The 24,111-nt window shown below is 54.1% G+C and overlaps 1 protein-coding gene across 2 annotated transcripts; it reads right to left on the minus strand.

The window, feature by feature from the left end:
* Nucleotides 1-736: 736 nt before the first annotated feature.
* IGF2BP2 (insulin like growth factor 2 mRNA binding protein 2) lies at nt 737-23,457 on the minus strand. 2 transcript variants are annotated; one of them, XM_077785607.2, is made up of 17 exons: nt 23,165-23,457; nt 22,630-22,690; nt 12,953-13,001; nt 12,552-12,603; nt 11,949-12,012; nt 10,356-10,628; nt 6,632-6,766; nt 6,358-6,480; nt 5,697-5,832; nt 5,445-5,573; nt 4,726-4,746; nt 4,103-4,171; nt 3,755-3,871; nt 3,417-3,491; nt 3,065-3,196; nt 2,667-2,780; nt 737-2,270 (listed from the first exon to the last, which is right to left on the minus strand). In XM_077785607.2, exons 1-17 carry the CDS (start codon nt 23,352-23,354, stop codon nt 2,175-2,177), a joined length of 1,836 nt encoding a protein of 611 aa, XP_077641733.2. In that variant the 5' UTR covers nt 23,355-23,457; the 3' UTR covers nt 737-2,174. The 2 variants fall into 2 exon arrangements, with proteins under 2 accessions (XP_077641733.2, XP_077641732.2); XM_077785606.2 differs by having other exon boundaries at nt 4,726-4,749.
* Between the last annotated feature and the right edge of the window lie 654 nt (nt 23,458-24,111).

Below are 24,111 nucleotides of genomic sequence, written 5' to 3' on the forward strand. Positions count from 1 at the left end.
TTGATTTGTTGTCTTTGTGGTTTTTAACTTGCCCCCCCCCCCATTTGAAGAAGAACATGGGCTGTCTCCTCTCCTGGTGGCTCTGGGGCCATCCTTGTGCTGCTCCTGACCCAAAAGATCCCTGTAGAGGGGCTTTGTCTGTCTTTGCTTTCACTGATTGGTTCAATCTGCCAAAACCTCGGGGCAGATTCTCCAAAGGAGGAACAATTCCAGCGACACTCGTGTTTTATCCTTACAAATAATTGATCAGGGTTAATTAAACTTTGCTGAGGATGCAGAACAACTGAGCACGAGGATGCAGCAGCTGGGAGTGTTTGAGGTGTCCTTTCCCCTTCCCTTTGGTCCCTCCTGTTTGGGGCTGTAGTTTTGACTGTCCCAGGTGCCACCAGAGCAGCATTCCCAATGCTGGATGGGTGGGAGGGCTCATGGAGCGGGGGTCCCTCATTGCAGCACCTGTCAGCATCCCAGGCAGCCCCACCCTGCCCCCAGGGCCATCCCAGCCCCATTTGGTGCCTTTCCCCACTGGGTGTTCCATCCAGGGATGTGCAGGGAGGGAGAGGTGGCTTTGTGGTGACAACACTTCCCAGGTCCCAGGGTAAAACCACACCTGGCAATGCCTACAACCCCACATCCAGCCCTTCCCTCCCTGGCAGCACAGAATTGGGCACCAGGGAGGAACTCCCAGCCGTGACCACCAAAAGGGACCCCAAAGAAAGCAACAGAAAGCAGGTCAGGCTCTGGTTAGCTGGATATATTTCTCTTTTTTGTTGGTGTCTCGGGTTGGTTTTCACAGAACACTTTGCAGTAGAGGAAAACGCGGATTCGCAGCCCAGGGGAGGGGCGCTGGCACCAGCACCTCTGCTCCCATCCCTGCTCTTGCCTGTCGGCTTTCACTGTTTCCATCCATCACCTGGATTTGCTTAAACCCTTTTTCAAATTGTGTTTGGCTATTTTTATTTTTCCTTTTTTTTTTTTTTTTTTTTTTTTGTTCTTTTTAACCATTTCTCAAGCTTTCTCTGAAGGAACAGCCACTGGCTCTCTCGGCTTGCAGGAGACTAGGGAAGAGCTCTGGGACACGGGGGTTGGTTTCCTTCTTCCACCTTGCAGCTGACTTGGTCGAGATCATTTTTCCAACTCGTTTTTTTTTTATTACAAAAATAAAAAAATGCTCCAACTATCAGTTTTACAAGGCATACAAAAATCTCTAAAAGGGCAACACAAGCGCAAGGTGCTGAGGTACGAAAACCTGAGGTAGTTTTTCTCTGTGTGTGTGTGTGTGTGTGTCGGGAGGGTTATTTGGGTTGTTTTTCATTTGAAGCCAATTTTGCTGGTTGGGTTTTCCAGCCCTGGGCTGACAACCTCTTGTAAATCCATTTTTTTCACCCATTTCCCCCTCCTCTCCCTGCAACAGGGATCTTTCCCCAAGGATCCCAGTCCAAAGCGGGCAGGGCTGGTGCTGCCCGTTATTTTCCACGGATGTCAGTGCTGGGCAGTGATGGAGAGAGGACAGACAGACAGAAAGGGGGGACAGAACAGATGCAAACCCTGCTTTTGGAGTCCAAAGCAAAGAGGAAAAGGTGTGTGAAGGAGAGGAACAATTCCTACACGAGGAATATTCTTGGCTCCTACAGGCCCTGCTCTTCTCAAAGCCCTTCAGAAACTGCTTTTTAACACTTAATTAGTATTTTTTTCCCTGCTGGCGATCCTACAGCTCTGCTCTACGGTGCATTAGAGAACCAATGAACCAGCTCCTGCCATTAAACCTCTAGAAAAGCCTGCTTTTGCTAAAAACAAACAGCCCCCTCCCCCAAAAAAATTTAAAAAGTGAGTTAAAAAATAAAACCTTACAAAACTTAAAAATCGCCGTTAGTTTCGTTATTGATATATTAATTCTAAATTAACGAGCGCCGCGGCCCCCCCGAGGCCGGGCGAGCTCCTCCGGGGTGGAGTGGGCAGGTTTGGGGGAGAATTCCAAAATAAAAACCACCTCTCTCTGCCTGCGTTAGTCCAGCTGCCGGGGGAGGCGATGGATAAGGCGGAAGCTGCGGGGTGGAAGAGCCCCCCGTGCCCCGGCTCTGCGCCGCCGGGGGGCTCGGGGCTCTTTGGCTGTGCCCTGCCCTGCCGGGCCGGCGGCGCTGGCGGGGTTACATTCCTCGGGCGGTGCTGCGGGAGCCTCACTTGCTGTGCTGCGAGGCCGCGGCTCCCTGAGCGTGTTTGTGCTCCTGCTGCTTCACCTGCTGCACGATTTCCCTGATCTTGCGCTGCGCGGTCTGGGGGAGGGCAAGAAACGGGGGCTGAGCACCACAGCTCTGCAGCTTTTAACACCAGGCCAAGCATGGAAGTGAGCCTTTAGCATGTGAGGGTGTGCTAAAGCAAGGGTTTGGCTTGTTCTTCCGTCGCTCAAGATTTTGGGGTATCACCATGCCCTCGCACTCATGAACCCAGCCTGGTTAGATGCACCCAAGTGGGATGCAGGAGCTATTCCCATCCCGTGTCCAAGGCACAGATTTTTGGCTGAATAGAGCCAATCTTTAATTTCAATGCAGACATAAACTCCTTCAGTGCACCTTAGGTGCACAGAAACCACTCAGAGCAGCTCAGGGGATGCTGTGCTTGGCAGCTTTCCTCAAACTGGGGATGCTGGGAGAGCCATGGCCAAACCTTACCTGACTGGCAAAGAAATGCCCAATGATTTTGACAACGACCTCCTCGTTCTCATCCGGGGTTTGGTCTCGCGGCACGATGACTTCTGCGCTCGTTAAGTTCTGCAGTTCATTCACCTGGAGCAAATGACAGAGATCCAGGATTTGCTGGGGAAGAGCCCAAATCCTTCTCTGCTGGTGCCACCCCAGCTCTGAGGCAGGGCAGGCTGCTGTGGCTCACACCCTGTCCCCTCGGGATGGCTGCCATCCAAGAGCCACCCCCAGGACAGGGGCTGGGACCAAGACATCGCTGATACCACAGCACCCAGAGGTGATGGGATGGACAGGGCATGGAGAGGGATGGAGAGGGGATATCCAGCTCTCTGCTCCCTGGCAGATGGGACCACACGCACCCCACCTACCGTCTTGCCACCTTTGCCGATGACGCGGCCGGCGGCGAAGGAAGGCACCTTGATGTGTGCTTCGAGCTTCACTTCTTCTTTCGGGTTGAAGAAGTTTTCTTCTTTCAGCTTCCCAAATATTCGCCCCTGGGCCTGGAGAGGGCACAAAAGGGACAATAGAGATGGTGGTGGGCATGCTGGAGGTGGCGTGCTGTGCCCTTCATTCCCACAGGCAATGATGTGCCAATGTCTGGCAGCACCAACCGTGGTCCCAAGCTCAGAAGCCCCCCTGGCACGGTGGGAACCGAAAGGATGCTCTGACCCTGTCCCTGCCCATGCCCCCAAGCCAGCCCCCACCTTGTGGCCACCCCACCTTGAACTGAGCCTCAGGTGGCCCCGTGATGATCACCATGCGCTCGCTGGCATCCGGACCTTCTGCCGGGGCGATCTGCAGGGGACAGGGAAGGAGTGTGAGTGTGACCCCTCCTCGGGCAAAACCTCCCCTGCGTGGGATGTGCCCCCATGCAGGGACACTCCCACGCAGAGACACCTCCCTGCCCGAGCAGTGGTGACAATCAGGACGCTGCAGGACTGGGTTTCTACTCATATGGGGAGCAAAACCATTCACCAAGGGCTCCCTTCTCCGTCCTCAGCAGTGGGAAAGGGAAACTGAGGCACAAAGCCCTGACCCAGCCCCTCATTCCCACTCACCTTGATGGAGGCGCCAGCAAACCGTGCCAGCTGCTTGATGTGCTGCCCCTTCTTCCCAATGATGGCCCCCACTGCCTGCGTTGGGATGAACAAGTTCACAACCTCCTGCTCCGGCAGCTGGAAAGGGCAGGGAAGAGCCAGAGGGTCAGGGAACAGCTGCACCAGCTTCTCCCTGCCAGCATTCCAGGCCTGAAGAGGTGGTGGGCTGGGTTGGGCTGAGCTGGGTTCTGTTGGGTTGGGCTGTGGTCCTGGCACACATTCCCTGCTCTTTGCCTGCCCTCCCAAGGTGCCCAAGGGAAGACCCCATGGCAGGAGGTGCCAGGGCACTTTTGGGGAAGGGGAACTTACGGGGTGCTGATGGGGGAAGGCGCCAGCTGGGGGGGCTCCATACAGACTCGACAGATAGGCTGAGGAGCCCTGTGGCGGGAGACAAAATGAGGGTCAGTGACATCAGTGATGTCCTCAAGGTGCCAGCCCCTTCCCAAGCACCCCCACCCCGACACTGGGAGTGTGTCACCACCACGAGTGACACGAGGGACACAGTGACCACCCCTCATCCCCTGAAACCCCCCCAAGGATGAGCTGCAGCCCAGATCCTGTGCCCATGGCACAGCACAAGGCTGGGATGGGGATGGGAGCTCCCAGTTAACCCCACTCCTTCTCCACTGCTTCTTTTTTGGCTTTGTCCTATTAATATATGTATCAGAAAAAAAGAACCCCTTCTGGCCTCACCAGGGAGCTTGAAAAGGGCCAGACAAAGCTTTGGGGTGAAGGACCCCACAACAAACACTGCCCCTCAGGAGACCCTTCCTGACCTCTCCATCACACCTATAAATAATTCCCACAGCTGTCTCCCAAAGGTTGTGGATACAGGCACAGCACCCTCCCTGCACAGGCCGAGAGTGACCAACCAACCCTCTTGGAGCCCTCCAGAGCCACCACACGCCCCCCACATCCTCCCAGGCACTCACCGTCCTCCTCCTCCCACTCTGCTGCTGGCATTCCAGGGAAAGAAAACAGCACAGGTAAATTAACCCACAGCTCAGAATAAATTATTTAGGGACTAATGGATGCAGCCCACAGCACCTGAGTGACCTGGGATGGACCTTCTCCACCAGCACCTTGGCCATCCTGCTCTCGTGGCATTGCACCATCCCTCCCTCTGTCACCTCAGGGGTTGTGAACATCCTTGCCCAGGTTTCAGCACCCCAAGAACAAGGAGAACCCTCCCCTGTGAGGTGGGGTGGAGACTGGTTCCCCACAAGCACAGCCCCTGGGCTGCCAGGGCAGGGTCCCTGCTGATGGCAGTGGATGCACAGGGTGAGCTGCTTGCTCCCTGCACACCCTGTGGCCACACCGGGGGCTCTGCTGGCCACCAAGACTAGACCCCCAGGGCACAACCCAGTCTATAATATCACAATCCAGTGGTGGGCTTGGGGTCAGGACTGAAGATCACCTACATGGTTTTCCCCTGCTCTCTTCAGAGAGCAGCACCCTTGGGACACAGCCAGTCCTTAAACACTGGTGAAACCCAGCTCAGCACAACACAGGGAGGCAGCTGATCTCCCCAGGGGGTTGCCACCTTCATTCCCTGTCCTCTCCACTCTCCTGCTGCGATGAGGTGGCTCCTACAGCTACGGAGTCCACCCCATCCCAACAGCTCCAGGCACCAGGAACATCTCACACTTACTGCAAAGGGGTGGTAGGGGGTGGCAGCTGCAGCCCCTCGGGCCCCTGGGGTGGACGGCAGCATGGACAGCCCTGTGGAGAAGATGCCCAAAGCGCTGAGGTTCAGTCCTGGGATCAGGTTGGCCTGTTGCTGGGAAAGGAACGACACGGAGAAAGGTGTGAGAGGTGGAGGAGCTCAGCACAGTGATGGGCGAGGCCCCACCCTTGTAACACACTGATCTCCGAGTTCCTGCCGCGGGAGGGCTGAGCTTACGTTGACGGCCACCACGTCGTTCTCGTAGGCCTCGCGCAGCTTCTTCATGATCTCCACCTCGGCGTTGGAGCAGGCCTCCGTGCTGCCCTTCACCGTGATGGTGCGCTCCAGGTTGTAGATGGTCAAATCCTGCAAACTGCCCCGCGGGAAAACCCACAGACATGCTCACATTCCTTCCTCAAGTCAAGAAAAACCCCGGGAGAACTCAAGTCACAGCTGAGGGGTCCCACGAGACACAGTGGAAAGCCACGCGCCCTCTCCCTGCCCGACACCTGGGATAAGGAACATCCACCTGGATAGGGAATGCACACGGGAGAACAGCTGCTCTGTTTTTAAACTCCGCTGCTTGTACCATGTTGGACAGAATGGGGTGGCCTTGTGTCCACCAGGACTTCACTGAATCATTAAATCATGGAATCATGGAATGGCTTGGAAGGGATGTGAAAGCTTATCCAGGTCCATGGGCAGGGACACCTCCCACTATCCCAGGTGGCTCCAAGCCCCATCCAACCTGGCCTGCAACATCTCCAGGGATGGGGCAGCCACAGCTTCTCTGGGCAACCTACCACCCTCCCAGGGAAGAATTCCTTCCCAATATCCCATCTAACCCTGCTGTCTCACTGTGGGAGCCCATTCCCCCGGTCCTGTCACAGGAACTTACGGGGAGATGGTGATCTTTGTGCCTGTGTCCTGCTCAATCTTCTTGAGGTTGCGGCCCTCCTTGCCAATCAACCTCCCCACCAGGCTGTTGTGTGCCAGGATTTTCAAGGGAACCTCTTCTGCTCTAAAATGGATTTTAAAAAATCAAAACTAAAGGTCCAGCCAGTCGGGCAACACAGAAATTTCCAGCCACGGGTACTAAGGATGTGTTGGAAAGGAGAAGGACCACCAGCACTGTTTCCCACCACGTTTTTGGCCGAGCCAGGAGCACTCACGATTTTGTTTCATCAGCCTCCTTCTGCATGATATCCAGGATCATGCGGCACGCTTCCGAGCACCCCTCCGGCGTGGCGTGGATGGTGATGGGCTTCTCGGCAGCGCCGGCGTTCTCCTTCCGATGGATGTCAACCCTGCGGTGAAACAACCAGCAGAGAGCAGCCCCTCAGATGAGTCTGGGGTCACACTGAGGTTTTTGAGAGCTCAGGAGCTGAGAAAAACTCATTTCAACACTCGCTCAAGCTTTGGGGTGAACCTGGGTCTCAGCTGCATCTACCATCACCTGGCTCACGCAAGCCCAGGCAGCGCTTGGTTTCGGGTGGTTTGGATCGGATTTGGACCACGTTCACCTGTAGGACCCGAGGTCCTGGAAGCTGAGGGCCGTCACAACATCAACCAATGCATAGAGGGGGCAGAACAAAACCTCAACTGGACAAAGCCCTGAGCAACCTGGTCTATCATCTCTGACGCCAGTCCCGCCTGGAGCAGGACTCATCAGAGGCCCTGCCGACCTCCGCCTCTCTCTGCGCAACACCCGAGGCTGTCCAGCGACCACGTCCTTCGGGACAGAGGGCACTTACCCGTGGGCAGCGTCTGTCACGACACGGAGGCACCCGGCAACAACAGCGCTGGTACTCACGCCCTTCCAGGGGAGACCAGAAGGCTCCCGTGCGCAGCGGCAGGGACCGTGCTCTACTCCTCCGGTCCTCCCTCAGCTCATGGCGGGAGGAGGCACGGCCTCCAGCTCGCTCCTCACGCTCAACCGTACCTGGCAAAGCCCTGAGAGAGAGGGAGAGAGGAAAGCAGGGTAGGAGACTCCCGCACCTCAACCACGCGCCTTGGGCAACAGGGGGAAGAACTTTTCTGTCTTCTCCGCGCGATCCACGCGCTCTTCCCACCGGAGGGTGATGCCGTGCGGCCATCCTGCCATCGGCCACCACCTTGGTGTCCCTGTCACTGCTGCAGCCAGGGCCAGATCTTCCGAGCAGGTGTGGCAGTGGCAGCTCAGCCGCCCCGGAGTGCTGCCAGCGCTCAGCTCTGACACGGCGGGTCCCCTCCGGCCACGTCTCCGAGGTCATGTCCCGACGGGATCATCCAGGGTGCTGCTGCACGTGCCAGGCCAAGGACTGCGGGGCAGAGTCACCACACAGTGCCACGCTGGGACGCTGCGGGGTCCAGGTGGGTCTGCACAGGTCAACTCTTGAAGACCCAGCACGTTGGAACACAGACGGTGGAAGGGGAGCAGCTGGGCGAGCCTTCCCCGAGAGAAGGGCAGGACCAACCCCGCCCGCTCCAAAGGGATCCCAGAGAGGTTCCATCCAAGCACTGAACAGGGAGGGAAGAGTGTGATTCCCTTTGTAGGCTCCATCTCTCCAGATCTCCCATGGCTTCAGTTGGTGCTTCCAGCCATGGAGCTCCCTCAGGTTGGCCTGGAGGATCTGTTCCCAGCAGGTACACGGACACTTGCTGCCACACCTTCACCAGGGACAGGGTGAACATGTCATGACGGCCACATGAGGCGATGACAGACCACGCTGATGCTCCCAAGGTAGGGGGAATTGATGAGGAATCCAAACAAACCCCACAGATGGGAGCCATGCAGCTCCTAAGACCCGTGAGCAGCTGAGGCTGGTGGAGAGGAGAACACGGCTGAGCCTTCACACCAGAGAGGGACCAACTGCCCCAGAAGTGCTGAACGGAGGCACCGAGGTGATGAGAACCTTGGACAAGCCTTAGAAAGGGGCAGAGGCCAGGTTCCTGGCCGACCAACCCATCCCACGTTGGATGTGTGGATGTGTGGGCACGAGCTCACTTGCCAGAGAGAAGGGACGCCAGGAAGAGGCCGCTGCATTCAGGCACGTCCCACCCCAGAGAGCTGGAGAAGGGAGAGCTCTGGAGCTCCCAGCACATCCCAGCTCTGCTGAACTGCTCCAGTCCAACAGGAGATGGAGAAGAGGACTTTCAGTGCCTTCACCCCATCACCAGGTGCTGCAGGGAGGGATGACCAGGGCTGGGGGGACAGAGTTTGCCCACGGCGCAGCAGGAAAGCCTCCAAGAGACCTTATGGGGGGCTGGGAATGCTTCAGGGAGTGGCTGCCACGGGGGACAGCTCTCTCCAGGTGGTCAATACAGTGTAGGGTTATCCTGGTCCCATGGCTGCTGGGTAGCCACAATCCTCTCCTGGAGTTCCAAGGGCTGTGGAAGGTCACCTCATGGGTGGGCTCTTGGTCTGGGCTTCTTCATGGAAAAAGACTGCTCAGCCTGGGGACAGTTTTGCCTCCTGGGGCTCAGAAACATCTTTGGGATCTCTGTGTGTACAACCAGGAGTGAAATCCAATGTGACCAGAGGAATCCAGAAGCCAACATCGCTCTGGGGAGGAGCAGGGGCCAGGCACCAGGATGCCACCCTCAGATCATCACCGGCAGATGAGGGTGGCCTGGGCAGGGACAGAGTGTGAGACGACACCCAAAGCGAAGGACAGGGGCTCCTCTGACTGCCTGGGATGGATTCTTGAGGTGCCTTTGCCCAAGCCTGAGCAGAGGTAGTGCCTCACTGTAGGCAGGGCAGGAGAGGGCAGAGCACTGAGCAGGACCTTCCTCCACGGCACCGGGTCTTCAGGAGCCACCCCACAAGGAGGGACAATTCAGTGGCAGAAACTGCTCCAAGCAACAGCATTTGGTTTCATGGTTGGGGAGAAACTGGCACCTTCCCACCTTCCTTACTAGGCTCAGGGCTTGGAAAGGGCAAATTCACTTCTTGGGTGGTGAGGACACAGCTACAACTGCTGCTCATCCCACCAGGACTCACCTGGAGAAGGGCTTGCAGCCAACCAGCATCTGCTCACGGCTACCAGGTGGCCACGCCCTGGGGCGAGCCAGGCTCCAAGAGCTCCTCTCCCTACTCCTCTGCCCCCTTTCCATACAAACCTCTTCCTGCCAAGCCAGCGCCAAGGTTTGGCTCGTCTTTCTACCTCCAGCCACACTACTACCAGAGATTTGTCTCTAAAAACTCCTCTGAGAACTAGGATGCTCTGGGACAGGAGTCCTAGGTCCCATGGGATCACCAGGTTCAGGATGATGAGCACAGGAGAAGACAGCTTTGGGTTAAACACAAACACACCTGGGCAGGAACAAACCATGCAGGAAAACCATGCAGAGAATGAGCGGTGAGATCAGGAGAGTAGCAACAAGAGAAACATGGAAAACTTTGGCAAGACAACCCCACTTTTTGGTTTTTGTTTTCCTTTTTTAGTTCAAAAATAAACACATTAATAGCTAAAAAAGGCTTCAAACAGTTACAAAAGCCCATCCTTCTCGTGGCAGTGCTCCCACAGCGTTCCTTTCCCCTCAACAGCTCTAGCCCATATGGATGTTGCAGGATGAGCAAATCCCAAGAACAAAGAGCACTGCACTGAGGATTCACCTTTAGGATTTCATCCCCAAACTTGCCATTTCTCCCCTAAAGCCTCATCCCCAGCTGTTCTCATGAGGCTTTAGGAACTCATTCCAGGCCTTTTCCAGCACACGTCCCCCTCCTGCCACACCCGGACCACCCTGGCCAGCAGGAATGGTTTAGCACCTGAGCTCTCCCACCACCCCCTGAAGGCTGCACCCCAAGAAATCAGCAAGTGGCTGGCACTCCAAAGCCCCCAGCGCAGGGAGAACCCGAGCTGGGACCTAGAGCACCCTAGGGAAGGAAACAAAACCGTTGGAAGTACTTACTTGGACTGGGTTTGCTTAGTAAGGTTCTTTATGGTCAAGCCCTCCTTTCCTATGATCGCACCAACAAACTGCGTGGGCACCAGCATCCTCAGTGGGAAATCGAGCTGTTTGGGCTGCCAGGAGCCCCCCGGGGAGGAGCCCCGCTCCCTGGAAGAGTGGCCCCCGCGGCGGGATCGCTGGGGGGGCGGAGGGGAGCTCACCTCTTCATCCGGGATGTAGGAAATCTTGAAGGAATAGCTCTCAAACTGGTGGTCGCTCAGCTTCTCTATTGCTCTGCGAGGCAGGGAGATGCAGGGGGTGGTGAGGGGCTCCCCGGGGATACCTCCAGCACTCCCACCACACATGAAAGATATGGTTCCCAACTTGCATCTTCCCAGCTTGCATCTTCCTCCCTCCCCGGTCTGGAGAAGCTGGCCATGGGAAGTCAGAGCCCCACACTCTTCCCACGAGGTGCAAGCTCCATAACCTGGTGGGATGTCAGCCCCTTCCACGTGGGTCAGTCCAAAGCTGGCACAGGACGTTTCCCCCCAGCCCAGGGACCTGCCCCTTCACCTGGGCAACCACGCAGCATGGGAACAGTCTCAATGGGCTCTTTGGACATGGCAAAGGTGACAGAGCAGCTCCAAGCCACCACTGCTGCTCCAGGGAGAAGGATGCAGCCTGTGGTGTCCCCTCTTTTGGGAACCCCGAATCCCTTCCTGGCTGGATGAGGCTGGGAGGCAGCACCTGGACTCTCCACCCCACAAGCCCCTCTCAGCAGTGATGTTTGGCCATGCTGGTGTCTGCCGTGACCCTGCTTGGCTTCAGTTTTCCCTGCTCCTACCACATCCCACTGCTGCTGCTGACAGATCACAAGCAGATCCTTGCCAGGCTTTAATTCCACATCCTCTGAGGAATTCTGCAGCTTCACCATCCCTTTTCTACGTCCCAAAGAGCCTCTTATCCCAAAGCATTAAGCACTGCTGTGCTGGGGAAACTCCTTGTCTTCCTTTATTGCCACATCTCCCAAGACCATGGTGGGATTTTTGGGACCAGGACTTGGATCATTGTGGGCCCCTTCCAGCTCAGTGGATTCCATGATTCTAAGACACTCTTGTCATGTTTATCTGTGGCCCACAGCACATCCAGCTGAGGCTGGAGGTACAAAAAGGATTCTCCTCTGCCCTCCTGGACCAGCAGATCAGTGTCCCCATCTCTGTCTTCACTTATCCACGATGGGTCACCTCAGATGGGAAGCTGGTAGAATGTCCATCAACAAATGGACTCACAAAAGCTCTTTGTGGCCTGGGATCTGTTCTTGGTCATATAAAAAACACCCTGGCCACTAATAATAATAAGCTCACTACTTACTGGCTGGTCTCCAGCACAGGGCTGAGGTCTCTACAAGACTGGAATAAAACGTTTTGTTTGGAACCATGCTTCCACTTCTGAAATAACCCCTAATTTGTACTGACCCATCTCCCATGCCAGGGGAGAAGGCAGAGGACAGCCCAGTGCTGGGCCAGCTTAGACAAGCCTGGAAGATACCTGGGATTCCTTGGGAAAGCTGGTGTGGTGTGAAATCATGGGCAGACCAAGACAAACCCCACTCACACTTTTGCCTCCTCCTTGGTGGCGTAGGTCACGTTGACAACGGCAGTTTCTGTGTCTGTGTTCACTGCGGGGAGCAAGAGAGGCAGGGTTGGAGCGGGGCTGGGAGAGGTGTCACTGCTGCTCTCAGCACGTTCCAGAGGGGGGGATACAGCTGGGATGGGGGCAGGGAGATGCCTGTGCCATGGCACAGCTGGGCACCCTCTGTTTTCCCCCCTGGCACCCTGTGTTTTCCCCCCAGCACAAGGACTGGGCTGGATCCAAGGCTGGATCCAAGCAAAATGCAAGGCTGGACATCCCCAACCCACCAGTGCATCCCAAGCTAGACACAGCTCGTTTTCGCTTGTAGGGATGATAGTTTTTCCAATTTTTCAGGGACCAGGAGCATTCCTGGGAATGGTGGATGAATGGCTCACATCATCCCACCACTGGATGGGTGGCTCCACCTCCACCAGCAGGGTTTGTGTCCAAAACCCATTCCAGACCAGTGTTGCTGGTCTGGTTATCCAAATAGGCAACATCCCAGTGGGCTTCCTGCAGCCTGGGTGGAGCTGGGAGCAGCACTGGGAATTTTACAGGGATAAGGACCACGCTGCACCATCTTACCTTGCTCTACATTCTCCACCGTGCCGTACTGAGCTAAGAGGCCATCCAGCACCTGGGGACAGAGCAGCAAACCAGGCAGGTGAGGCCCCAGGCAGGCAGGGCAGGAGCCCACTCCACCCACAAACACCCTCCAGCACCACCCACCTGCTCCAATGCCTCCACCCACCTGCATCCCATCATCCCAAAGCCGACCCAGCACTCAAAAGTGGCCCACAACCCTGCCACCCAAAAGCAGGCAGGAGCTGGAGCCCGGTTCATGCTCCCTCCTGTGGTTACTGGGAAGTTAAAGGGCAAGCCATGTGCTCCAGCAGCACAGCTCGTGGTTCCTCAGGCAGTTTGGGGCACAGCTCAATCTGCTGGAGGAGATGAGTGGGATGTTTTTGGGATCAGCCACTCCTTACCTCCCACTGTAGGTGGGGAGGGATGTTTCGGATCTGGATCTTCCTGCTCCTGCAAAGACAAAGCCCTGGGTGAGGGTCCGCAGGCACCTCACAGCAGAGGGAAAAGCCTCTCTGGGAATCAGAGAGCAGCTGCTGACAGCTTCCCAAAGCATCCCACTTCCCCACACTGAGCCAGGGCAGCTCATCCCCAGGGAAAGCCATTTCTCCTGGCTGTGCCCTGGTCACCACTGGGGCTGAAGCTCTCTCTGGAATGCTCCCTCCTCATGCTGGCTGTCAGGTTTCCAAGGAAACCTCCTGTAAGGAGCCTCTGCAGAGCCATGACCACTCAGGGATGTGTGGACAGCCCTGCCCATGCTGCTCTGGGCTGGGAACAGGACCCCCAGCCCCACCAGGGCCAGCCCTCCAGAAGTACATCCAGCTAAGGTCCACCACTTTCTAGCACCATGGGGCTGCTTTCCTTAGGGAAATCCAAAGAAATATCCTTGTAAGCCCGAGCTTGGAGATGGCCAACACACCCAGCCTTGTCTAGTGGCACTTCCAAGCTCACATGACAACACGGCTCACTCCCAGCCTGGCTGTGGTTCCATTCAAACCTGGGCATGGTTTCATTCCCAACCTCGCTATGGCTGCATTCCCAAACTGTGGTTGCATTCCCAAGCTGGCCGTGGCTTCATTCCCAACCTGGCTGGGGCTGCACAGGAAGCCCTGCCAAGGCTTCCCAAGGGTAGCAGCCCCCAGACACCTCCCCAGCCTGGCTGTGAGATGTGCTGGGCACTGAGAAGTTCTGACACAGCCCAATCCAGGGAGGATCCAGCCAAGCCACAAGCCACCCCCCTGTTGCCATAAGGTAGGGAAATCACAAAGAAAGGCTTTATAAAATCAAGGCTACTCTCCTCGTCAGGCTAGCGCTTTGCAAGTTCCCGTGTGAAAACAATCCTAGTGAGAGCAATTCATTAGCACAACAATCTATTCCTAGGTGAAAAACCAACACCTGTATAAACTGTATTTACACTGTTAGACAGGAAAATGAAAACCTTCTCTCACAAACAACTTTTCCTACATGGGGAGTTTGAGTGTCCAATCAATACAGGGTAACAACTTGTTACTAACCAATAAAGAAATTGGCAAGAAAACTACTGACCAATTGGAGTCCCACATGAGGTCTGTAAAACTGTATAAAAAGGAGTTATGTGAATAAAGAATGGCATTTCCATGAAGAAAATGGAATCCCACATGATTTATTCCAATACCACCCAGATCAGCATTCCCAGTCCTGCGGGGAGTCACTCAGCTCTGACCACAGCAGCAGGGATGGCTTTCCTGACCAAGCACCCCCATGCCCACAGAGCCAGGTTTTGGGAGCTGAGCAGTTGCTGGAAGCTGGTTTTGTGAAGTTTTCCCTTTCCCTGGGATGAGTTCAAGGAGGATGCTTGGAAGGACAGGTCCCACCAGCCTGAGAGGCAGCCCCAGCTGATGGCCACCACCACCCAGGGGCTTTGGGCCAAACCCTGCAGGACAAGGAGGCAGGAGGAGGTGGAAGAAGACATCAACAACCTGATCCCACCAGGAATCTTCAACCATTTGGAAACAAGACCTTCCAACTCTGGTCCCTGCTCTCACAACTCATTGCACAGACAAACCCTGAGCCCCTGACAACAATTTTGCCAGACAGAGTTCCTTGGGCAGTTTGGGGCCAGACACCAGGGCCAGCGAGGAAAAGACAGGGAAAAAGATGTTTTTTGAGATGTGGGCTGTCAGGGCAAGACAAACCCCACAGCTCATCCCATGAGAAGGATCATGGACAAGCAGGTGAAACCACCAGGGAGCCTGGTATCTCCTGGGGGTGCTCAGCCACGATCAGTGGGACAGCAAAACCTGTGCTGGCATCCAGCTGAGCAGGAGCGCTCAGGAAAAGGCTCCTGTCCCCAGCTGCCACCCTGCAAATCCCAGAATCCCTGTGAGGGGAGGAGCAGGATTTGTCCCATCCCACTCCCAGCCATGCCCACCCAGGCCCGGAAGGAGGACTTGGCCCAAGGGAGACCCTGGCAGTGATGACCCTGCTCTGTTCACCTAACAGAGCCTGAACCCTTCTCCTGCCCTCGTCACCCATCCGTGGCCAACGCTGTTCCCAGTCTAAAGATCCTGCAGGGACCACTGCAGAAAATGGGATATTGGTAAAACCCACCAGCATTTATCTCCCAGAGGGTCTATTTTAAGATGCCCAGGTCCTGCCTGGATACTCAGCTGCCTGGAGACTGCTCCTGCCTGCTCCAAGGGACACATCCCACTGCTGAGATGATGGGTGCCACACCGCGAGGCCAGAGCACCTGAACAAATCCCAGTGATCCCAAACTGGAGAGAGCTGGACACGCTGCCCAGCCACCCCCACCACCTCCCAGACCCAAACCCACGGGGGGCACCTTCATCCCAAGGTGCCACTGCCCAGCTCCAAGCCAAAGCATCACCACAGCCACCCTCCTCTCCCAGTGTGGGATGCCTGGGATGCCCCAGGCTGGATCACGGAAGAGCTGCTCTCCATTTGGGGTTCCCTTGGCTCAGCCCACCTGTCACCAAAGCCCAGGAGCCCAGGGGACACAGGACACTTGGAAGGAGCACATCCAAGAGAAACCAGCACAGCAGCTGGACACGGTCCCTTTGCCACTCCTGGAAAAGCCCTGCCTTGAACTGGATTGCTCCAGCACCAAAATTTCCCTACTCCTCTGCCAAGGCAGACGCCAGGGGAGATGCCAGAGCAGCCCTGGTTTCCTCAGGTGCTGCCTCACCCTCCTGGCCCACCTCCCAAAACACCCAAACAGAAAGATCACAGCGGGTGCCACATAACCCCACCTTGCAACGGGACATGAGCTTATTCCCACTTCCACCATCTATCCAAAGCAGGGCAGAGCATCTGGAGACACCCACAGGGCACTCAGGCTTCAGGGCAGGGCTCCCAGCAGCTCAGCATCACCACCCAGCATTTAAGATAAGGTTATTATTCCTACTGGGTGTGCTTATGGCTCTTGTAATCCCACACCTGGTTGAAGCAGTGCTGGAGCAACACGGCCATCCCTGATGGAGTCATGGATGCACATCTGGAGCCATGACAGATGGATGAGTTATTCCCAGGGCTGGGGCATGGGCCATTCTTCTCCAACACCACCCCCAGAAGAACTTTTGTGGCAGAAACCCCTTTTATTTTTATTTTTGCTTTTATTTTAGTTCCATTTCCCCCTTCTCTCCCCAACCCCAGGGACTGACTCCAGGGCACGCACAGAATGCCAGCACAGGAGCTCATGACTGCCATGTTTCACCCACCCCATTTTGCAGGACACTGGTGGGAATTTAAGGAATGAAATAAATCCTAATAACCAGATGGGGAGAAAAATCTCAACTGTCTGATGCAACTGGCCCTGCTGTAGTGAGTGCCCTGGGATAACCTGGAGAGCTGCAGCCCCCAGGCTCTTCCCTGCCTCCACACACCCACCTCATTGCCTCAGCAGCTCCAAGGGCTGATGAAACCAGGTTCACCTGCTTTTTTCCCTTCTAAATTGATCCCAATCCAGTCCTGCTCAGCAGCAGCTCGAGGAGGAAGCAGCTCCTCCACCCCAGAGCAGGGTTTGGGTACCACGGGCTGCCGGCAGCACGGGGAGGATCAAGCAGTGAATGAGGAGGTGAGGTGGGCTCAGGAAATAATCCAGGATGGAGCTGTATGTCCTCTTCTCCACCCACTGGAGCAGAATCATGGGGCTGGCACCACAATCCTGCAGGGAAAGGGGATGGAAAACCCCCAGCCACCCAGCCATGCCCTGCCAGCATCACCACTGCCACGCTCCTGCTACCTGCACCTGCTGAAACCATGCAGTAAAATAGGAAAGCCTGAAAACTTGGGGGTTATTCCCCAGGATCAGCAGGATTGAGGGGGTTTTGGCACAATCCCCCCTTTTCCAGCATAGCTCCCAGGGAAAATAGTGAGTAACAACCCCACTGAAATCCTGGGACACGGAAATACAAGAATAAAAATGTCATGAAGGTGTGAAATGGGAATGAGCCAGCAGCTCCCTGCCCAACATCCACAATCCCTTCCTGGATTTTCCCTGCTGGCCCCATGGATCACCCACCCATCCTTAGTGAAGGTGAAGCTCCAGAGGGACTGTGTCTCCCACAAGAATTTGGGAACTAGAAACAAGCTGGCTTCAATATAAGCTCTATAATATAATAATAAAACCTCAACAAAAGAATTCAATAATAAAATAATATAGCAATATAATGCTATAGAATAATATAGAAAAATAAGATATATTGGTATAAAATTAATACAGTGGAATATAAGGGATGGCTTCAACACTCTCTGTCCTAAAAACCACAGATTTTTTCCTACTTGTGCTTTGTAATATCTTCCTGTAATAAAGCTTAAAGGGATTTTATCACCTTCCACCTCGGATCAGTGCTGAGGGCAGAGAAAACACGCTCTGCAACCTCCTGTTTTCCATAAAAATCAATTTCCAAGAGAACTGGGGAAAAAAGCAAAGAGAAAACACGCTGAAAACCCAGTGGGGGCTCTGCTTGGTTTATGAAATGTTTGTCCCAGGCAAGAAAACATCTACAAAAAACCGATTCCCATCATCAGGCAGGGACCAAACTCTGTCCCAGCTGAATTTTCCAGACCCAGCAGCTCAGAGCCTGAGGCAGCCTGACGGGGCAGGGAAGGAAGTGGCTGCTGGATTTGTGATTGCTCGTTATTATTGATCTTTTCTGGGGCTGTTGGGGCTGTCCTGGAGGAGTTTTGCTGTCACCCAAGCCCACCCAGCAGCCCCCCTCCAGTGCCAGGAGCGTGGAGAGGCTGTGGCTGCTCAGGTCCCCTCCCAGCCCGGGGGTTTTGCTCCTAAGGAATTAAAAATCCCTGGTTGGAAAAAGGGGGAAACAAAAGAGGAGGGGAGAAAGGTACAAAAATAGAGGGAAAAAAAAAAAAAAGGAGAGGGGATAAAAAGGATAAATGGGAAGGTTGGGGGGATGGAAAGAAGGGGGAAAGAAAGAAGGGGAAAAGAAGGAAAAGGGGTAAAAGACAAGGGGAAAAGGAAAAGGAAGGAGGGAAGGAAGGTGGGGGAAAAGAAGAGAGGGGGAAAGGAGGGGGGGGGGAAAGGGGAAGGAAAGGGGAAAAGAAGAGGGGGGAAAGAAAAGGATGAGAAAAGGAGATAAAGGAAAGGGGAAGATAAGAGGGAGAAAGAAGGAGGGAAGAAAAAAGGGGAAGAAGGAAAGGGGAAAGGGGAAAGGGGAAAGGGGAAAGGGGAAAGGGGAAAGGGGAAAGGGGAAAGGGGAAAAGGAAAAGGAAAAAGAAAAGGAAAAGGGGAGAGAAGAGAGAGAAAAGAGAAGAGAAGAGAAGAGAAGAGAAGAGAAGAGAAGAGAAGAGAAGAGAAGAGAAGAGAAGAGAAGAGAAGAGAAGAAAAGAAAAGAAAAGAAAAGAAAAGAAAAGAAAAGAAAAGAAAAGAAAAGAAAAGAAAAGAAAAGAAAAGAAAAGAAAAAAAGAAAAGAAAAGAAAGAAAAGAAAAAAAGAAAAGAAGAAAAGAGGTGGGGGGAAAGGGAGAATGAAGGGAAAAAAGAAGAGGGGAAAAAGGGGAAGAAGAAAGGCAGAGAAAAAAAAGAAAAGAAAGGGGAAAAGAAGAGGGAGCAAATAAAGGAGGAGAAAAGAAGAGGGGCAATAGGGGAAAGAAGAAGAGAGGAAGAAATTGAAAGAAAATTATAGGGGAAAAGAAGGAGGAAAGAAAGAGGTGGGAAAAGAGCAGCAGAAGAATGGGAGGGAAAAGAAATCAGGGAAAGAAAATGGGGGAAAAAAACAGGGGAAAGAAGGAATAAAATATTAACGGAAGGAAAGACCCACATGGAAAGGAGTCTAAAGAACACCAAAACACAAACACCACCAACCCCCAGTTCACCCACACCTGCAAATAAAATAAAATAAAATAAAATAAAATAAAATAAAATAAGCACTGGCATCACCCCTGTCCAGAGCCAGCGCTGGAGTCTGGGAAAGAATCAGTTCCAAGGGGATTCTCCTGGTCACCTCCATTGGGATCAGCATCCCAGACCTATGGGAAACTGGGCACACATCCAGTGGGCAGCAGGAGGGGGGTTTCCCATCCTGGATGTGACCAACATTGCCCTGGCAACTCCATAAGTATGTCTATATATATATATGTGTATATATATATATATATATATATATATATATATTTTTATATATATATATATAAAGTCCCTCTTTGTACATAAATACGTCCTCTAAAATTTTATATATTATATAGGAATATTTTGTGTATTTTATGTAATTTAATATCTTTATATGAATGTTTAATGTAAACATACATAAATATAGAATCATAGAATAGTTTGGGTTTGAACTTTAGTGCTCATGCAGTCCATATATCTCATAGAAAAATATGTATTAGAAGTATATTTTTAGACTTATAAAATATATATATATGTACCTTTTAAATAGTGTTTTTATACATGTAGTATCTTTTATTTATGTCTACATAAAAGACGCTAAATACTCTAAACACACCACTACACATTATTAATTTGTATCAATATGTAGCATATTAAAAGTTTTTAAATATCTATTTAAGGATACAGGATTAGGACTGAGAGCAGCCCCACTTCTAGCACCCCAAATTCAATTTTCTGCTCCCCATGACCATTTCCAGACACACGTGGGGAGGTTCCAGGGGCTTTTTCTGCCAAAGCAACAGGAATTCCTCTCTACTAATTAAGGAGTTCACTAACGACAAGCAATTATTGATAAGGAAAGCAAAGATGGGGTGTCCAGAGGAAAAACAAAGGGCCTGGATATTTATCCCGAGCTTTAACATCACCAAAATTTCTGGGTTGAAAAACACAGGGAAATAAGTAAACAACCAATAAAGCAAAACCACACAGAGACGAGAACCGAATTGATACTCAAAAGATAATTATTTCAAGGTCATTCTTTCCGAAACAGGAGAAAGTGCCACAAAATCAGCCCCAGCAAAGGCACTCGGGCAGGCTCCAGCCACCTTTATCTGGGACAAAACCACCCGAGTTTTAGACAGAATAAGGGATTTGCAGATAATCATTTAATATTACAGTGATTTCCAGGCTCCCATCACTGCTCTTCACATCTCCCTCGTGCTTTCCTTTCTCGTTTCTGACACTTATGGCACAAGCACAAATTAAAAGGCACCTTCACAACCAAAACCCCCCAAATTTGACTGGTTTGGGGACAATAAAGAGGAGCTCTGCTACTTTTTAAACTCCTCATATTAATACAATTCTTGTCTAAAAGTCAGCACTGGGTTAGCTGATTTTTACCTCCCATTTTCACATTTTTATTTTTCTAAAATGCTCGTTCTTTATATAACTTTGTATGTTCTTGCTTTTTTTACCTTTCTTTTCCATTAACATGATTTTTTAAGATTTTAGGAATACACAACCAATCTTTAAGGAGGAAGATGCTGTTGCTTCCCCCACGGCCACGCTTGAAAAGTAAAATACTCTTGGAGTGGGATTGCTTCAAGCAAATAAAAGTACTCCCTGCTCCTGCTGAGTTTAAAATCAATTTTAAAAGAATTTAAAAATTGAAAATGTTGGTTAAAATATAAAGTGATTTTTTTCTTTAATTCCCCAAAGCACAATCTAACATATACAAGGGTAAAAAAAAAAAAAAAAAAAAATTGTGAGGCTGTGGGATACTTCCTAGAGCATTGGGGTGGCAGCAGAAGGGCTGATTTGAAACCCGTGGGAGGTGAATCGATGGGCTGGGCAGGATTCAGGCTCCTTCACTGTCACATTTAATTCCTGCCTTCGGAGAAACAGCAACAACCCCTCTGCCAGCACCTCCCCTCGAGGAATTCCCTTCCCTACTTCCCATGGCCAGATGTCCCGGGGGTTTTCCAGCCAGCTCCTTATCCACATGCATTTATACGGATATAAATCTGTTGATGGCGTAGATGTGTATTGGATTTGCATGTGAAAATTCAGCGTTCCAGGTGAAGTCGGGCACGGGGGGAAGCGCCGGGCACCGGCACCTCCTCACATCCCCGTGACGCAGGAATGCCGAGGGATGAGAGCCAGCCCAGCTCGGCTTCTCCAAACCGATCACCCCAAATTCCTTTCAGCAACTGGGGGATTTTTACCATTTCGCTCCCTGAAATCTCAGCATCTCTCCGACACTCAACCCCCACCATAAAAATTGGATTTTCTACAAATTTAAAGACGGAGTGGGGGGAATAAACACGACCACGTGAGGCTCCGTCCCCTGCCAAAAATCACATTACAAAAATAAAATCTATAATCTACCGAGTCAAGGCACAGTCCCTCAAACTGGAGATATTAATATAAATTAGCAGGGTATATTTTTTTGAGCTGGGCATAAAAAGACACCAGTTTAAATTAGATCTCAATAATCGGAAGAAACTTGGGAGTAGAAAACTTGGAGCCAGCTGAACACAGAGCGATGTAAAATAAATCAGTATTTATTTCTGGGCCGGTTAAATGGCTTTTTTTTTTTTTTTTTTTTTTTTTTTCCTAATTTTAAAACTCGGGAGGAAAAACAGGCGCACCCCAGCCCCGACGGAGAATTTAAAGATGAATTCCTTGTTTACATCCCCTGCTACATGGTAAAAGGTCGAGCCCTGGTTCGGTACTATCGCCTCAAACTCTCAATTTCTGCCTCCATCCCTCACCCAAAGTGACCGCCAGCGCAGCCTGGGGCTGCTGCAGAGGCTGGGCTCAGAACCAGCGCACCTGGGGATGCCCGGGGGCTTTTTGGATGGGTTTTTGAAGGCAGGGAGCGTGCGATCCCCGCCGAAGCCGAAATCCCACTCCGGCACACGTGATGCCGGGCACAAGCCTTTCCCCCCCCCCGTAAGCCTCAATTACACAACAGCATTTCCAACCCCCCCCGGCATTTCCAAATTCGTACCCCGGCGGCAGCCCCGGCCCAAAGCCGTGCCCACCGCCCAGCCCAGGCCGAGCCTCCGCGCCAAGCGGCGCCGAATTACCCGCCCCGAGCAGCCCATGGGGTTTTTTTTTTTTTGTTCCCTTTTATCCCGACACATGACGGGGGGATAAAGCTCGGGATGAGGCTACGCCACACGGTGCCGGGGTTTGTTTTCCCTGCGGAACGAGTGTGCCCGTCAGCCCGGCCTCGGGCACCTGATGGAAATGAGAGGGCGCGCTCGCCGCCACGCATTAAATAGAAAACGCTTCGGGTTTTGGGGTTCTCCGGCTGGATAAAGGGGGGGTGAGGTGTTTGCAGAGGGAAAATTGATTAATTACCCACTAAAAATAATCAGCCTAATGGTGCGGGTGGTTGCGCTGCTGGGAAAACCTCCGTCCGCGCCGCGGAAAGTGGGAGGAAAGGGGATTTCTCGTGTTTTCCTGCTAAATAAGCGTCTGTTTTCCCTGGGAGCGGTGGGCAGCGTGGGGTGAGGGGGCACCACGGGGGTGCCCACCCGTGGGAACGCGGCCGTGGGCCGGTAGCTCCTTCCTCCTCCCCGCGCTGCGCTCCGGAGCGAAAGTAAAACCGACGGGGCTCCCCCGCCCCCCCCGCGCCCCGCATCCCGGAGCGCCCGGCGCGCCCCCCGTCCCGCTGGGATGGACACGGGCACCGGGGGCAGCCCGGGGGGACAGCGCGGGGTTACCTGAGCTTTTTGGGCACGGAATAATCCACTTCCATCACTTTGCCGTGCAGCTCCACTTTCCCTGCGGAGACAGCGGGGCGCTCAGCATCCCCCCCGGGATGGGGCAGAGCAGCATCCCCCCGCCAAATCCCGTCTCACCCCATCCCACCCCATCGGATCCCACCGCATCCCAAGCCCCCGGCCCTCCTGGGCTGTCCCCGCGCTCCCCGCACCCCCCGGCCCCCCGGTCCCCCCCGCTCGGCGCCCCCGGGGAGTTGGGGCTGGGCACCTCGTAATCGGGTCCCCGGGGGGCCGCGGGGGGCGGCGGGGCGGCGGGGCGGGGGGCGCCGCGCCCCGGGGGCTCCCAATAAAATCGGAGAAAAAAATCAGCGAAAAATAGAGGCGAGGTCGGGAAGAGCCGGGGCGGGAGGAGGGAGGGAAGGAGGGAAAGGAGGGAGGGAAGGGGGGACCGGGAGATGCCCGGGGAGGGGGCGGCGGGGGGGGTGATGAGGGGGTCGCGGGGGGGATGCGGGGGGCGCGGGGGGGGGTCGCTCACCCGAGAGGGTCTCGATGGCCCGGATGGCCCAGTTTTGGTCCGGGTAGTCCACGAAGGCGTAGCCGGACTTGAGGAGGACCTGGCCGGGCAGGGGCAGCTGCCGCTCCCCGAAGAGCTGCCGGAGGTCCTGGGCGGTGGCGGCGGGGCTGAGGTTGCCGATGTACAGCTGGTTCATCCTCCGGCGCCTCATCGGGAGCCCCCCGGGCTCCTCCCCGGGAGCCCCCCGGCTCCTCCCCTCCCGGGAGCGGGACGGACGCGGGCTCGGGAGGGTCCCGCTCTGCGCCACCGGCCCCGGCCCGGCGGAGCCTCCGAGAGCGGCGGGCGGAGCCCGGCCCGGCCCGGCCCCGGGGCCGCCCCGCGGGGGGGCAGGTGGAGCCGCCAGACCCCCGCGGGGACGGGATGGGCTGGGGGGCCCGGCGCTGAGCCCCGCCCTGCCGTACGGGAACCCACCGCAGCCCAGCAGCCAGACCCCTCCGACCCGAACCCCCGCCACCCCGCACCTCCAGCCGCTCTGCCCTGGAACCCGTGAACGCCATTCCCCTAAACCCCGCACCCTGTCACCGCCCCCGAGCCCTCTGCCGTACCCCAGTCCCTCCCTCTGGCCTGAACACACCACCCCACTCCCTTTCCACCCCTTTGCCCTGGAAACCACAGCCCAGCACCCCCAACCCTTCAGGAGTTCCTTCAGGGTGAAGAAAACCGTTTTGCTCAGGAACCAAAGATAAGAAACACATATTTATATATTTATCTACATAATTACTTAATACAATTAAAACAAACACACAAACATGATCAATAATATTGCTAATAATTTTTTTACAATGCTTCTTTTTTGAAAACAAGAGTGTGTGAACCCTTCCCAAGCCAGAGCCAACCATCCATCACTGTGTGTGATCCCATTGTCGGAAAGGCTCCAGGAGATGCCGAGCCGGTGCCAGCCACTCCAG

The sequence above is a fragment of the Lonchura striata genome, chromosome 9 (assembly GCF_050655825.1).
Source record: "Lonchura striata isolate lonStrDom1 chromosome 9, ASM5065582v1, whole genome shotgun sequence".
Taxonomy (NCBI): Eukaryota; Metazoa; Chordata; class Aves; order Passeriformes; family Estrildidae; genus Lonchura; species Lonchura striata.

Bases quoted from the DNA above. Each gene is read 5' to 3' on its own strand.
- IGF2BP2 (XM_077785606.2), bottom strand. From the start codon at position 23,354: ATGAGGCGCCGGAGGATGAACCAGCTGTACATCGGCAACCTCAGCCCC. The intron at 12,604-12,952 runs GTAAGGAGTGGC...CTCTGTCCCCAG, and splicing joins CTCCCCACCTACAGTGGGAG to GTGCTGGATGGCCTCTTAGC. The intron at 6,481-6,631 runs GTGAGTGCTCCT...AATCCATTTTAG, and splicing joins GAGGCTGATGAAACAAAATC to AGCAGAAGAGGTTCCCTTGA.